At 45.5% G+C, this 13,661-nt stretch overlaps 1 protein-coding gene across 13 annotated transcripts in view; it reads left to right on the top strand.

Moving 5' to 3' along the window:
* ACTN1 (actinin alpha 1) overlaps nucleotides 1-13,661 on the top strand; it is a 93,102-nt gene that overhangs the window by 63,666 nt on the left and 15,775 nt on the right. For 8 of the 13 annotated variants that reach the window (XM_086613756.1, XM_086613758.1, XM_086613760.1 and 5 more), the window contains exons 7-12: nucleotides 2,012-2,093; nucleotides 3,736-3,821; nucleotides 10,596-10,688; nucleotides 11,840-12,070; nucleotides 12,608-12,755; nucleotides 13,278-13,428. In XM_086613756.1, coding sequence (XP_086469882.1) covers nucleotides 2,012-2,093; nucleotides 3,736-3,821; nucleotides 10,596-10,688; nucleotides 11,840-12,070; nucleotides 12,608-12,755; nucleotides 13,278-13,428 — 791 coding nt within the window. Of the gene's footprint in view, nucleotides 1-2,011; nucleotides 2,094-3,735; nucleotides 3,822-5,173; nucleotides 5,260-10,595; nucleotides 10,689-11,839; nucleotides 12,071-12,607; nucleotides 12,756-13,034; nucleotides 13,054-13,269; nucleotides 13,429-13,661 lie in introns of all 13 variants that reach the window. The other 5 variants (XM_086613757.1, XM_086613762.1, XM_086613763.1 and 2 more) reach the window with 2 other exon arrangements.

Consider the following 13,661-nt stretch of genomic DNA (forward strand, 5'->3'; position numbering starts at 1 on the left):
TTACCTTTTCCTTCCTAAACGGAGCTAGGGCCCTGTCTACACGTAGTGAACAAGGTATGCTGTATACCAGCTAGTCTTATCACCTCAAATAAGGCTTTCTGTTACACTTTGGGTTCATAGAGATTTCTCCACAGCAGTCACAGGAGACAAGCAGGCCAAAGTTGAAATGGTACCAGCCTCTAATTCCATGGCATAGAGTGGTTCCTTGTGGCTGGAGGATAGTAAAAATCCTTTGCCGAAACCACTGCTAAACTCTTAAGAGGTGGATATAGATATATCTGATGTAGTCACCATTGAAAGTGTGTTCTGTAGGGATAAAATACTATTTGACACTGAGGTGGGGGCCTATTACCATGTGTGACAGCTGCTGGTTTTGTCATAGCATGCTTGTGAAACATTTCCTTACTCAATATTGACTTGTCCCAGGGGACTGAATATGGATCACTGGTCGTGTCTGTTTTAATGACCTCTGTGTGTGATTTACTTTGGTACGTGAAACATTGCTATCTGCTGGAGACATTCACCCAAAGGAATATGATGCTGATATGTGATGCCAACCTAATACATGCATTAATTCCTAGGGAAATGCTGCAGGAAACTGCTTTTCAGAATAGCTCAGATCCCTAGTTTCATGAAGGCTGTAATCTAAGGGCTACGTAATGACCAGTGCCATAAAGGAACATTTCTACATGCCCATATCCTGTCTGCTCAAGCCTGCCTAGCTTCATCTTTCGTTCTGGGTGGGTTCAAAGGAAGCTGCCTGTTGATTAGAGCTCAGGCACAGCTTAATCTTCCAAGTCAAGGCAATAAGCAAAGGCACACTGATCTCAAATAGAAAAGCGACAGAACATGGATGCCACTCTAGAAAGAAGGTGAAATAATTAGACTGCTTATTTCCTAATCTTTAAGGTGGATCTTGGTGTCAGTGGCACAAATGACAATATGGAGAGTACCACCTCTCTCCTGAAAGACACTTAGCTAACATGGTGACTAAACTCCAGCAGTTTATGCACAGCCCTTCCTCCAGCAGAAGCCACCTGTCTCAACAGTAGTAACTGACAGTGCAAATGTCATTTGTCATCTGTGAAGTGGATTGATCCTTCAGAATAACTAAGTATCATGGATATACAGGAATATAGGAATCAGGCTTGTATGAGGGTCTCGTACAGGTTGGTGGATGTCTCGTTGCTGATCATTATGTTTGAATACTGCAAACAATTTGCAGAGGTCTTTCATTTCAGTGACATCTGCGTTTCATATTCTCTTGTGTGGCTCTTTAAAATCTAGTTATCTTTGTGACATGACTTATGATGTGATGTGTCACATTTAACTTTGTTTAGGATTTGATTACTGTGTATTGATGTCTGTATCTGAAGTGCATCCTGCCACAGCAGAAGGTTTATATATAGAGGAATAGAAATGTACTGAGGAAATGACAAATCCTGTGCAGCCCCTAGGAGGAAAAGCAATACTCAGACAAAATGGGTACTTTTATACATATTTATTTTGTAGAGATTTGTTAAAACATTTCTCTTCCTCCCACTCAACTGATGTTCAACAAACTGTACACCAGCTAAGGACAGCACCCATTGCAGATGTTGTTACTATTTTAGTATTGCTTAGATGTTCTAACAGATACACTGCTCTGCAGTTCTTTAAATGGAAGTTGCAAACCTAATATAAGCATGAGATGTGAACGTGAGATATGACTGTTTACTATCAGTATGATGTGAAGCTAATTTTACTTTAAACTAGGTTCAAGACAAAATGTATTATTCTTTCTTGCTGCGAGTGTGTAGATTATATGTTAATTATCATATCATGGGTCTCCAGGCTCTACTTTCAAAAGGAAGCTAATTATTTCATCCTGCTATATGAGGATTCACACATAATTTTGTCTGGACAGCACAGTTACCTGAACCAAACCAAGCACAGTAGCTCTGTTTTGAGAGAAATGCTGTGTACCTTGTTACAAGTCGATGCTGATGCTTTGGTTCTGTTTCTTTCCCAGGATGATCCTCTCACTAATCTAAACACAGCTTTTGATGTGGCTGAGAAATACCTGGATATTCCCAAGATGCTGGATGCAGAAGGTAAAGTAGAAGCCAGTGGCTTTGAACTTTCTTTTTCTCAAGACATTTCCCACTTCTTCTAGGTGGACTTGTATTGTACAAGAAATCAGTAACCTCTGAATGCTCCTTTCATCACCACGTACTAAATGTATAGGATAGGGAAGAAGTTACAGTGGAATAATGAATCAGATGTTCTGCTTCCCTCTTCCTCCTGTGCCCCTCCGTCTTCTGAGTCTGGTGTGGAGATCTTAACATGGGGTTGACACACTAGGCAGAGATGAGTAACAGCCAGCTATGTCCACTGCTGACTGAAGTGTTCCCTTTCAAGAATCAGGCTTACTGCTGGGTTAATATATGGTGTAGGACTGTGTTCCTTTTGCTCCAGAATATTTTTCCTGGGATCTTTCTGAAATTGCCGGTGATCTTCTTTTTGGAGGTATGATGTTAGTATTACAAACTGCTGCTTCTTGACTACTCAGAAGTGCTGGATATGAAGATCTCTCACTGACTGGGTCTGGAGACCAAGGCAGAGATCCATGTTGTTCAGAGGTGCTTTTGCTACTGACCGTGGCTGCTTCCCTGAGGCCATTGGGACAGCAAGGATTACTTTTCAGAGCCTTGTCAGGACCAGCTTGGCAGTAGACTTTGAAGACTGTAACTCTGGAGTACAAACAACAGCCTGAAATAGTTCACTGGTTTTTGGCCGTTTGCCTGAAGCCAGCTGGTTTCAATGGTAGAAGCTGTATTTCAGGCTTGGTTTGGACAGGAGAAGCAGTTAAAGGCTTTTGTTAAATAAGGGAGTGAGAGGAACAAGGGGGAAGGATGGGGATAGGACAGCTGAACCCTGTGAACCTTTATTTGGGTAACTAGGATGTTCATATTCTTAGGTAGTATTTCCCATGCCCAGGGATGAATCTTGCTTTCCCTGTATTCATCATGCTGATGTCAAAAAAAAATCATGAGGTTTCTGGACTAGATTCAAGTGCTTCCTTCCATTCTATAGGAAATAAAGCCACCTCCAAAATAAGTGGATCTAGCTTCAGATCTCAGCAAAGCTAGTAGTGATGAAGAGGGCCCCTTGCAGGAGCTCCCACTGTTCCTTCCTGACCACTCGCCTCCTTCATAGAGTGGAGCTAATGTATATTCCTCCACACCATTAATTCTCATCTCTGGAGGTGTCGCGTTTCCTCTGAAACTAATGAAAAGACCTTTTGAAATTCAAGCCATCATTGTGTTGAAATGGACGATGGGGACATGGAAAGGAAGGGAGAAAGGATCTTTCCTGAAGAACTGCGTGGAGGAATTGCAGTATAATACGTCTATAAAAGACACATCAGGCTGCTGCCTGTTCAGATTGATTCAACCCAATTGATTCACAGTAACGTTCTCAGGACGGGGACGTGCTGTGACACGAGACATGCTGACATATGGCTGCATTAGCCTGGCCAGACCCTGGAAGTAATTTTATCATGCTGGAAGGGAACCAGGAGGGTGGTCCTGGCTTCTGAGACGCACATATCTTCTGGGGAATGCTAGGAAGCCCTGCGGAGTTCTGTAACAAGGATATACCCCAGCAGGCGGCCTGGACAGTTGTGGTTCTCCCTCTCCTTTGCTTTCCTCCCATCAGTTGATTATGCTCTTAACGTGAGGTTTTTTTTGACAGACATTGTTGGAACTGCCCGTCCTGACGAGAAAGCCATCATGACCTATGTTTCTAGCTTCTACCACGCCTTCTCAGGAGCCCAGAAGGTATCGCAGGATCCCAAGCTCCCTCCACAGAGCACACCTGGTGCCGTTGCTAATGTCCAAACCTTTTTTTCTTTCTCTCTCTCCTCTCTAGCTACGGGCATCTTTATTATTATGTTCTTGGTAGAGTTGGCTGTTGGTTCAAAGTGGTGCCCCAGACATAATAAGTGGGACAAGGGAGCCAGGAGTCCCGTTTCCCTATAGTCAGTGATACTTGCAGTGGCGCTTGCATATCCCAGCACCTTGGCATGCACACAAATCTGAGGGAGTGGGGAGCTCTGCCTTCTCCATTTGCCTTCCGAACTGCTGCCCTGATAGCCGAGGACCTGCACCCTCTCTTCCTGGGAAATCTGAGCTAGGATGCTTCATCTCACAAAGGTGGAGACCACCACATAGATGCTCTGCTCAGCAGGACACTGCAGCTTGCGCCACTGGAAACAATGCTGATATCTATTCACTTTTTTTTTTACTTTTTCAAAGATGGAGGAACAGAGCTGACTTGGTGATTTTATGAAGGGTTCAATGAATACCCAAAGCCATGTCTTTTACCTTATGTATGCCGCAGGTTCCCGCACCCTTGCTTCAAGGTCTGAACCTGCTGCTTTCTCGAGTTGTGCCACAAATTTGGTCCCGGTTCACCTGGGGCTTACAAAGCATGTCTGACAAGTATGTCTGTGGTGGTTTTGCAAACAGAGCATTGCTTATCACAACTGAGATGCCTGGTTTTGTTCATTTGTTTCTTTTTTTTCCTCTTTTCTGACCCACCATGCTGGAAATCGGGCGGTTGAATCCTTGCTGTATCTGATTAGCTATTTTCCTGTTGGTAATGGAGTCACTTAAGGAAAACCATTTTGTGGGTGAAACCTTGTAAACATCTCTCACTAAAACCAAGCAGCTGCCAGTACTTCAGTGCCGTAGAAACAGGCAGTGCGTGTTGCAGCAGAGCAGATACCGTGTGGGAAGTGCACTGCGTAGGCATGCTGTGATCTCTAGCTCCTTGGCTACAGAGGAAGGCCTTGAGCACGGACATTCAAACCTCCAAACGGCCTGTTTGCATCCTTGGGCCAGGCCCCCGGACCACAGCTGTGAGGGTGCAGAGCCCAGATCCTCAGCTCGGGATCCCCTGGGACTGGCAGGGTGGGAGGGAGGGGTGCTGCTTTGAGCCACAAGCCAACGCTGCTAGCCACCTTCTGATCTGAATTCCCAGCTCTCCGCATGGAAATCTGTTTGGCCTGTCCTGCAATGCATGATGGGAAGTTCTCTCCCCCTCTCTCACGCCACCTGTGACTGTTTTGTTTTATTCTGTGTGCTGCTTCTTACTTTATCCTTTCAACCTCTTTTCCTTCTCTGCACAGATATTATAGGCACGCTAAGGCCGGATGAGAAGGCCATAATGACCTATGTCTCATGTTACTACCACGCCTTCTCAGGGGCGCAGAAGGTGAGACTTTACTGCTAACGACCCCCTCCCCACTCCCTGCCCTGCCCACCGCTCCTCTCCGGTGAGGAACGTGCCAGACCCCCGCCCGCCACAAGGCGTCTGCAGGGAAGCCCAGTGCATCCAGCGATGCGCTTGGATGTGCCCCTTGTAGTCTTGCTGGAGAAGTGATGTAAATGTCCTTTCGAACAAACTTGAGCTGCTCCTTCCCTCCAGTTTCACACCCCAGTGGTGGAGGAAGCATTTGGTAAAGCTGGCATGGAGAGATGAACGAATGTCTGCTCTGACAGAGTCGGTACCCTTTCAGTGACTAGTGGGCATCATCCTGGCCAGGCGATGCGCCCCAGAAGTACCACAATCAAATCAACCTGCTCCACGAAATCACAGCCTGTCCCCCTCAAGCTGCCATCCTGCCTTCCACACTCAGCCCCTGTTAGGTCAGTGGTCTTTTCCTAGGCTGCATCATCTGTGAGCTAGTTACATAGCTCTTCTGTGCTCCAGCCACAAAGTCCATTCCTACCAGGCCTTGAGCTTTCCCAAACTCACTTGCTTCTCCATTCCTTGCTTCTCCCCGATCATTCTTCTCCGTTTCCCAAACCACCTGTATGTTTTATTTCCCTTTCCTCTGCTTTGCCCATTTCCATAACTTCAGTCCTTCTTCCTCTGCTTCCTCTTTACCAAAGTCTCTTTGCCTGGCATCGGGACATTTGTCCTCAAAGAAACCAAATAGTCACAGTTTGCCTTTGGGCAAACTTCCTCCAAAACAGCAATTGCTCTGCAATCCTTTGAATAGAAGAAAACGATCCATCCTTTCCTCTCATGCTATAGCCTGGCTGGGCTGCAGCCTTTCCACAAGATCACTGCTAATTTCAGATTGCAGACTTTGGAACAATAAAATCCAAGGTTCAAGGCTGCGTTCTTTGTGTTACAGATGTAAAATCTCCCTGATTTCCCCTGCGACAACTTCTTTCACTAGGCCTTTTCTATTTGAGACACAGTCCATGCGTTGCCCAGCTCAAGGGCTAGCTTGACTCCAGGAGTCCATCTCTTTTGTACAAAGCAGTGCTGATGGTTGCAGCACTGATGCAGATACCACGCTGATGCTGGCTTTCAGAGGGCAAGCACAGGCAGTAGGTTCCAGGGAGCAGCTCTTTAGCTCAAGTTTTTTGTCTTTGCCCCATTTCATATAAATTATGTGATGCTGTCTTGTTTCCAAGAAACTGGGAATATGTCCCACATATAGCAGTGCAGAAGACTCGCCCGTTTGGCATAATTTATATAGTCAGGACTTTCCCATTAGGCTCCTGCTTTGTGAGTAGTTCAAAATCCTCAAGACCAGACTGCGAGCTCCAGCCAGCTGATACTTGCCCAGGAAGACTGTAGTCTCAGAACTCATGCCAGCCTGGTGATAAGGCCTGCTGTTTGCCAGGTGCCCCTGAGGGACTTCTCCATGCTGTCTGCTTAATCCAAAGAACTCCAGATTGAGGAAATAGCAAACCACAATATGAGGAGGGTTGTGGCCTGCTGCAGGAGCAGCCATGCCCCTCGCCAATCCCTTCCTCTTCTCTCTGTGCCCACTCCACGATTTAGAAACCTGCTCAGCAGGTCCTGTGCTCTCATCAGCAATTTAAGTGGATGCTAGGTCTCCTGAGATAACTGAAAACAACCTTTTACTGCCTCAGGACCTGAACCAAGTAGCTGGGGTGAGAACTAGTGATGGAGCTTCTTCGTTATTAAAGTTTCAATCCCATGTAGCCTAACTGGCTTATAGGGAAGATTAAAGATTTAATCATTTATTCATTTTTCAGGAGTCCTGATGGGCCAGCAACTCAACTGTGCCCTGGCAGCAGGGGCGCAGCTCCTTTTTGGAGCTGCCCTAGCTGTACATTAGCCAGCTGCTGAGTGACCAGATTCAAACCCCTGGGAAAACACAACGAGATTACTGAATGCAAGCCCCAGCCCAGATTGTAATGTGTTGCTGCCTCATGCACAATTAGGTGACTTACTGTGATATCACTCCATTTTTCATTCAGATTTTTCATTACTGCCACCTGTCCTGAAGGGGAAGTCCCATGAGCCGCTTTCTGCTTCTTTCATTCTCTTGTACTGAGCCTTTGAAGGTACAGGGTCCCCAGCCTGACATGTGTGTGTAGATGGCTGCTTTTTCTTTATGCCATTTTTTTATATACATATTTTTGTAGGTATACTTGCTTTGGTTGGTTTGCTTGTTTTCTAACCGCTTCTGACTTTCACACTAAATGCATGCAACTACTGGTTGGCTTAATATTTTGTAAACTTGATTTCTGGGGTGAAAATTTCTAACTAACATTTTACCATTTTATTAAGAGATTGTTTGACATACAGTATTCTGGGGTAGTCCTCTGAGGCCAGAGGACAGCAACAGGCAGGCATCTTCTCTACATAGCACGCTGTGGGAATGCCTTCCTTTATCATCCTCAGTGAAGAGACCTGGATCCATAAGCTAGAGAGGCAACTAACTCCACTTCCATTCTAAGCAGTCCAAGTCAGGGTTGAGAAGCACAGAAAAGACAAAAGGCAAATAAATTACTGCTACTTTGGCTATTCTTTGGCTTTTCAGATTTCCATTTTGAGTGGGAAACACCAAAAAGCACATGCATATCATTAAGCAGTGCGATATCAAGCAGAATGCCCTGGGCTTGCCCTCCTCACTGTCTCTGAGTGCAAGTTGTATAACGTGTCAGCGCGATGCTGCGCTGAAGCTGATAAGCTCTCTGAAAATACAGGTATGCAGCTTCCAGACCCCAGGATGGTGCATTTTCTCAGTGCTGCTCCATGCCTTGTGAGCATCCTGGCTTGTTTGGAGCCAGTGTGAGCATCCTAAATGCATCATTGCCTTTAGCAGTGTGGGGAAGCCAAAATGAGTTTTTCCACTCCCCTAATGAAGGTATAGGAGGAGCTGCCTTGGCCTCATGTAAACATCTTGGTGTGCCACCACTGTTTCACCTGAAAGTGTTTCACTGAGATTGCCATCACCACAGATCAGCTCATTAGCAACAGTGTGGGAAGTATTTGTGGAGGTTAACTGAAGGCACTGGAATCCTTTTGTCCTACCTTGCTCAGAGCAAGACAGTGTAACGTGTTGCTCATGACATTAATGGTGATAGTGGCCACAGAGCCTTTCCTGCTGCTGCAGCAGTATGCTGTTGCACAGAGCAGTCTACAGTAGGCAAGAACCATAGGTAAGCAAGTTCTGGTAGGAGAGGGAGAGCCTCTACACTTCAGCCATTAGGATAGTACAAATAATGTCGTAATTGCTGACATTCAGAGGGCTTTGTGTTTGGACAGATGTTCAACACATATATACATGCACACATATTTAAAAACTTGGGCAGCTGGAGGAGTCTATCGTTGGATACATGTAAATATGCCTAGGCAAAAGGGGGTCCCTCCTGCACAGCTGGCTGCTGCTGCAGTGAGCTCCTAGGGTGTAAAAAGAAGAGCGTTAAGAGTGTGCAGGGAGCTCGTCTCCTGGGACAACGGAGATAAACATTTGGCACCGCCAGTTCCCTGCAGTCACTAGGCACATCATGGTAGGACTCTGGCAATGTCTTTTTGAGATATTATTTTGTCCCATGTCTATAAAGTTTTCTATGAATATCAAAAAGCACTCCATTAAAGTAAAAACTTTAGTTAAAAACAGATCAAAGTACAAGCTTGCTTAAATATAACCATTGTTTGCACTTTTTATGGATTTTTTTTTTAAGTGAAATTGCACTTTCTCTGGTCCCTCTGACATGTTTTAGATTAGTTAATATCTGTGTATTTGCTAGCTGGCCCACTTTAGTGAATGATGACTGAATATATGTTTTTACAGCTTCTTACAAACGAATAAGATTGCCAGATCCCTTGGGACCTTAGCAATCCATACATCACTGTATAGCCTATGACTTTATTGCTATTCTTGCTGCCTCACATCAGCTGCAAAAATTAGAGGATTTTTCTCAAATGGCCTTGGAGATTGAATAAACAGATAATAAAAGGCCTTTTAAAAATAGGAAAAGGTTGAAACTTGCCAGCTCTAAGCTCAGCAAAACTTTTTTTGGCATCAGTCCCGCACCTAGTTTTGAGGCAGGACACAGCATTCACAATTGGTCTGTTGTAGTGTTGGCATGTGCCCTCTCCTCTTCATCTCCCCTTAGCCTCTGTAAGAAGGATACTCCATACGGGTCCTCTGGGTAGCTCTAGCACCTTCCCCAGGCACCAAGGTGATAGCTGTAGTGTGGTAAGAGAGTTCTGAGCAATCCCCTGACACCCATCACAGGGGGACATCCTCCAAGGCTTTGTGGTATGACACTAACCGCAGTAACAATAAAGGGACCTGATATCCACAGACACATGCTGTGCTGGGATCAGCCTGCTGTATGTTCCTCATGCCAAACACATGCCTGACACTCCAGGGCAGATTGACTGCTCCTGAGTTCATAGCTGGGATTTTTCTGATCCTTACTTTTTTCCAAATTCATTATTTTAACATGTTCGGCTCCCTGCAGAGAACAAGGTTTTGGTCCCACAATGGAAAAAAAAAGCCCAAACACCAGAGGGTTTTTGGTGAGACTTGATTTGGGACAGTGAGCAGAAAGATTACCCAGAAAGGAAGATAAAAAACCAAACCTTTTCTCAGCTGGATCATGAGACCCTGAATACACGGTAGGTGTCATGTGGCAAAATACTGGAGGAGGCGGCCCTGTAACGAGTGCCAGAAATACAAGGGAAGCTGGAAGACAGCTCTGCTGGGCAGAGTTTAAGGTTAAGAGGAGTGTCTACCACTTGATCTTCCAAATAAAATTAGGAATTTTCCAAAGTCCAGTCTATAGATTAACTCTGTTTAGGTAGTTCTTTTCTGGGGTAAATGCATGTAGTCTCATCAGCTTGACACCACTCAGTTGCTGGTGTTGCAAGCTCTGAATGCTGGTAAGGGGAGTGGAGATGGTGGCAGAAACTCCCTGTCTTTGTAAAGAGGCAGCCAGGGTCCCTGTAGTAGGAAGCAAACAACAGGGCCCTTCTCGTAGGAGCAACTTCAGAAAAGATATAAAAATGTGGTTGTCTCACGACACGTAGGGTGGGATCAGTAGAGCTGAGAACCTCTGAAGGAATGTATTTACCTGAGAAGGGAAAAATAAATTATTATAGAAGGTTCAATTGGAAAGCAAAGAAGTTAGGACAGACTTTTCGAAGCACTGACAGGTTGCTAGAGCCAAAGGTAGGAGACTTTATGTAGCAGGAAGCTAAGCTGCAAGCTTCAGTTTATTGTTTTTTTCACACTTTTCCCCTTCTTCTGTTTATCTTGTCTTCCTCAGGCGGAGACAGCAGCAAATCGTATCTGCAAGGTGCTGGCAGTGAACCAAGAAAATGAACAGCTCATGGAAGACTACGAAAAACTGGCCAGTGATGTAGGTGTCCATGGTGCTGTTGGTTTCTGGGTGGTGGTATGTGGAAAGGAATTGCATTTAACGCTGATCTAATCTTGAGGATTGCTATTGGCCCATATTTCCCTGGAAAAGGCTATTTTTTCTGCTTCTAGTTTGAGAAAAATTAATGATTGAACTTACTTTAAAGGCAAGAGCAATCTACTTTAAAACAGAAAGCTTCCATAGAGCAGCTTTGAGTTTCTCAGTTTATTAAGAGCAGCTGCAAAAATGCCAAAATTAAAGGAAAAGTCAAGCTGGTTTAACTGTATTCCTCAGGACTATACAACTTTGTAACATCTTTCATACAAATTGTATGCCAATATACTGCAGGATTCAGGAATTAGATCAGAAAGAATGAAAGTTAGAGATAATTGAGGAAGAAATATGCATTTGCTGATGGTTGGAAAGAATCTGTGTAAGATACAAGCTGGAGGCTGCTTTGGTTAACTGAGAAGTCTAACAGACTGACAACTGTGAAACCACAAAAATGACCAAATGTAGACTGGAGTACGTTTGTGGAAGATAAGCAGGGAGGGAAAGATGAAGAACAGCAGGGTAAATACATCCCATGAGCCTGATTTCAGCCTGGTCTGAAAAGCATAGGACGCTACTCCACTCACAATATAAACTGCCCATTGCATTAGCATTTTGCCGTCTCCCAGCATAGGTTTGTGAAGGAGGGCTGTTCAAAGAGCATCACTGACTTCAAGGAAGCTAGAGTGGGAAAAGTGTAACTGTGAGGCAAGAATTTGATTTCTCCTGACAGACCCTTCTGGAGATAATATGGCTTACAGCATCCTTTAGTTATGCAACAGTCTTGTTAAACTCTAAGGCTTTAGTGTAATCTGAGGACATAGTTTGTTCCTGATTGTGCGGAAGCTATGCCTTAAGCATGTTGGATTGACAGTGTTGCAACAAGCAGTACTACTTAGTGTAGTAGGGAATGGGCTGCTCATGTAAAAAAAAAAAAGTAATTCCAAAAAAGCTGACAGACTTTTCTTTACAAGCCCTGCTGATGGCAGAATCTTTCTGACAGCAAACATAAAAGTAAACGGTCCCTAATGAGGTCAGATCAACATCTGTACTTTTTACACAATTTTCAGTTCAAGGCTTCTTGTCATTGCTCCTTCTAGCTGCTGGAGTGGATCCGTCGCACCATCCCCTGGCTGGAGAACCGAGCCCCAGAGAACACCATGCAAGCCATGCAGCAGAAACTGGAGGACTTCCGGGACTACCGCCGCCTGCACAAGCCCCCCAAGGTCCAAGAGAAGTGCCAACTTGAGATCAATTTCAACACCTTGCAGACCAAGCTGCGGCTCAGCAACAGGCCAGCCTTCATGCCTTCAGAAGGGAAAATGGTCTCGGTGAGTGGGGGTAACTGCTCATATATACGCCAACCATGCCTAAAAAAAGGAACTCCTTTCCTACCTGTGGATGGGCAGAACATGCCCACCTTCAGAGTGAGCTACTCTGTGGCAGGCACCCTGCAGAATATAGTTCAGTGAGGCCACAATAAGGGAGGCTCAAACAATCATTGCTTCCCTTGTATCTAAACCAGACTCTGAGGCTCTTCACAAGTTGCATGCCTTTATGAGGAGATGTCTGGGTGCCTCTCATTTTTTGTAATTGAAAGATGATTGAGCTTTGTTGAAGTTTCATGTAGAGAAGCATTTCGAGAGAGACTCTTGTGCAGACAGGTATATCCTGATACTGCTAGTCCTGCTTATCTTAAGTCTGGCACTTCGTCTTCGTGACCTGTCTGCACAACCCTGGGAGATTAAAAGCCTACATCCACTCCCTCCAACCAATTGGAGCCATGTAGCTTCATGGAGACTAATGCTGACATAGATTTTTCTCCCCATTTTCTAACCTGCCTTTTCTTCTCGTGCTCCTGTCTTTAGGATATAAACAATGCCTGGGGTGGCCTTGAGCAGGCTGAGAAGGGCTATGAGGAGTGGTTGTTGAATGAGATCCGGAGGCTAGAGAGACTGGATCACCTAGCAGAGAAGTTCCGGCAGAAGGCATCCATTCATGAGTCCTGGACAGATGGTAATGCCAACCTACATGTTTCGGACTGCCTGACGTAGTGCTGGCCGTTATGTAGGGAGGAAGACATGGATCATGCGTAGGTCCTTCCATGAGCTATTCCCCTCGAGAATGCTATGTTTGTTTCTTATTTTATTAGAAAATAATGCATGAAAATCAACTTGATCTCTGTTCTTCTACATCATGCGGATGAGCTACAGAGCAGGAAAAAAGCTACCATACAGTAAATGCCACAGTTGGCACTTACAGGACCAGCATAGCCCTCAGTATAAACTGTGACAGCACTGACTTGGCCTGCACTGTGTCTCCTTCTCTGTTGTTAATGGCAAACTCGGGCTCCGTGGTTTGAAAGTGAGGATTGTGCATCTCTAGGCCAGCACGCATGAGGGCAAGCCTCGGGCAGGGTGTCTGGAGTGGGGCAGATGCCCTTTTGAGGATCCCCGGGGCTCCCTCGTTGGAGGGGAGCTGGCTTTGGGGGCACTGGGTCCTGTCCTTCATTCTCCTGTCCTTTGGCTCCCTCCCCAGGTAAGGAAGCAATGCTGCAGCAGAAGGATTACGAAACTGCTACCCTCTCGGAGATAAAGGCCCTGCTGAAGAAACACGAGGCATTTGAGAGCGACCTGGCTGCGCACCAGGACCGCGTGGAACAGATTGCTGCTATTGCACAAGAGCTGAAGTATGGCACCCAGGCGCATGTCCCATCCTTGGGGCCAGGGAGGCTTAATCAGCTTTGCCCTCTGCCCTCTGGAGAGCCATAAATCAATCCCCATAAAAAAATGCTGGGAAGTCCCAGTGTTTCCAAACAGTATCTAGGATACTGCTCTCCAGTATCCGGACGCACCAGAAGAGCAGGCCAGAAAATGGATGAGTCGTGGGTGCTGATGAGGGGGCGGCAGAATTATATTCCAA

The sequence above is a fragment of the Tauraco erythrolophus genome, chromosome 6 (genome assembly GCF_009769465.1).
Source record: "Tauraco erythrolophus isolate bTauEry1 chromosome 6, bTauEry1.pri, whole genome shotgun sequence".
Classification (NCBI taxonomy): Eukaryota; Metazoa; Chordata; class Aves; order Musophagiformes; family Musophagidae; genus Tauraco; species Tauraco erythrolophus.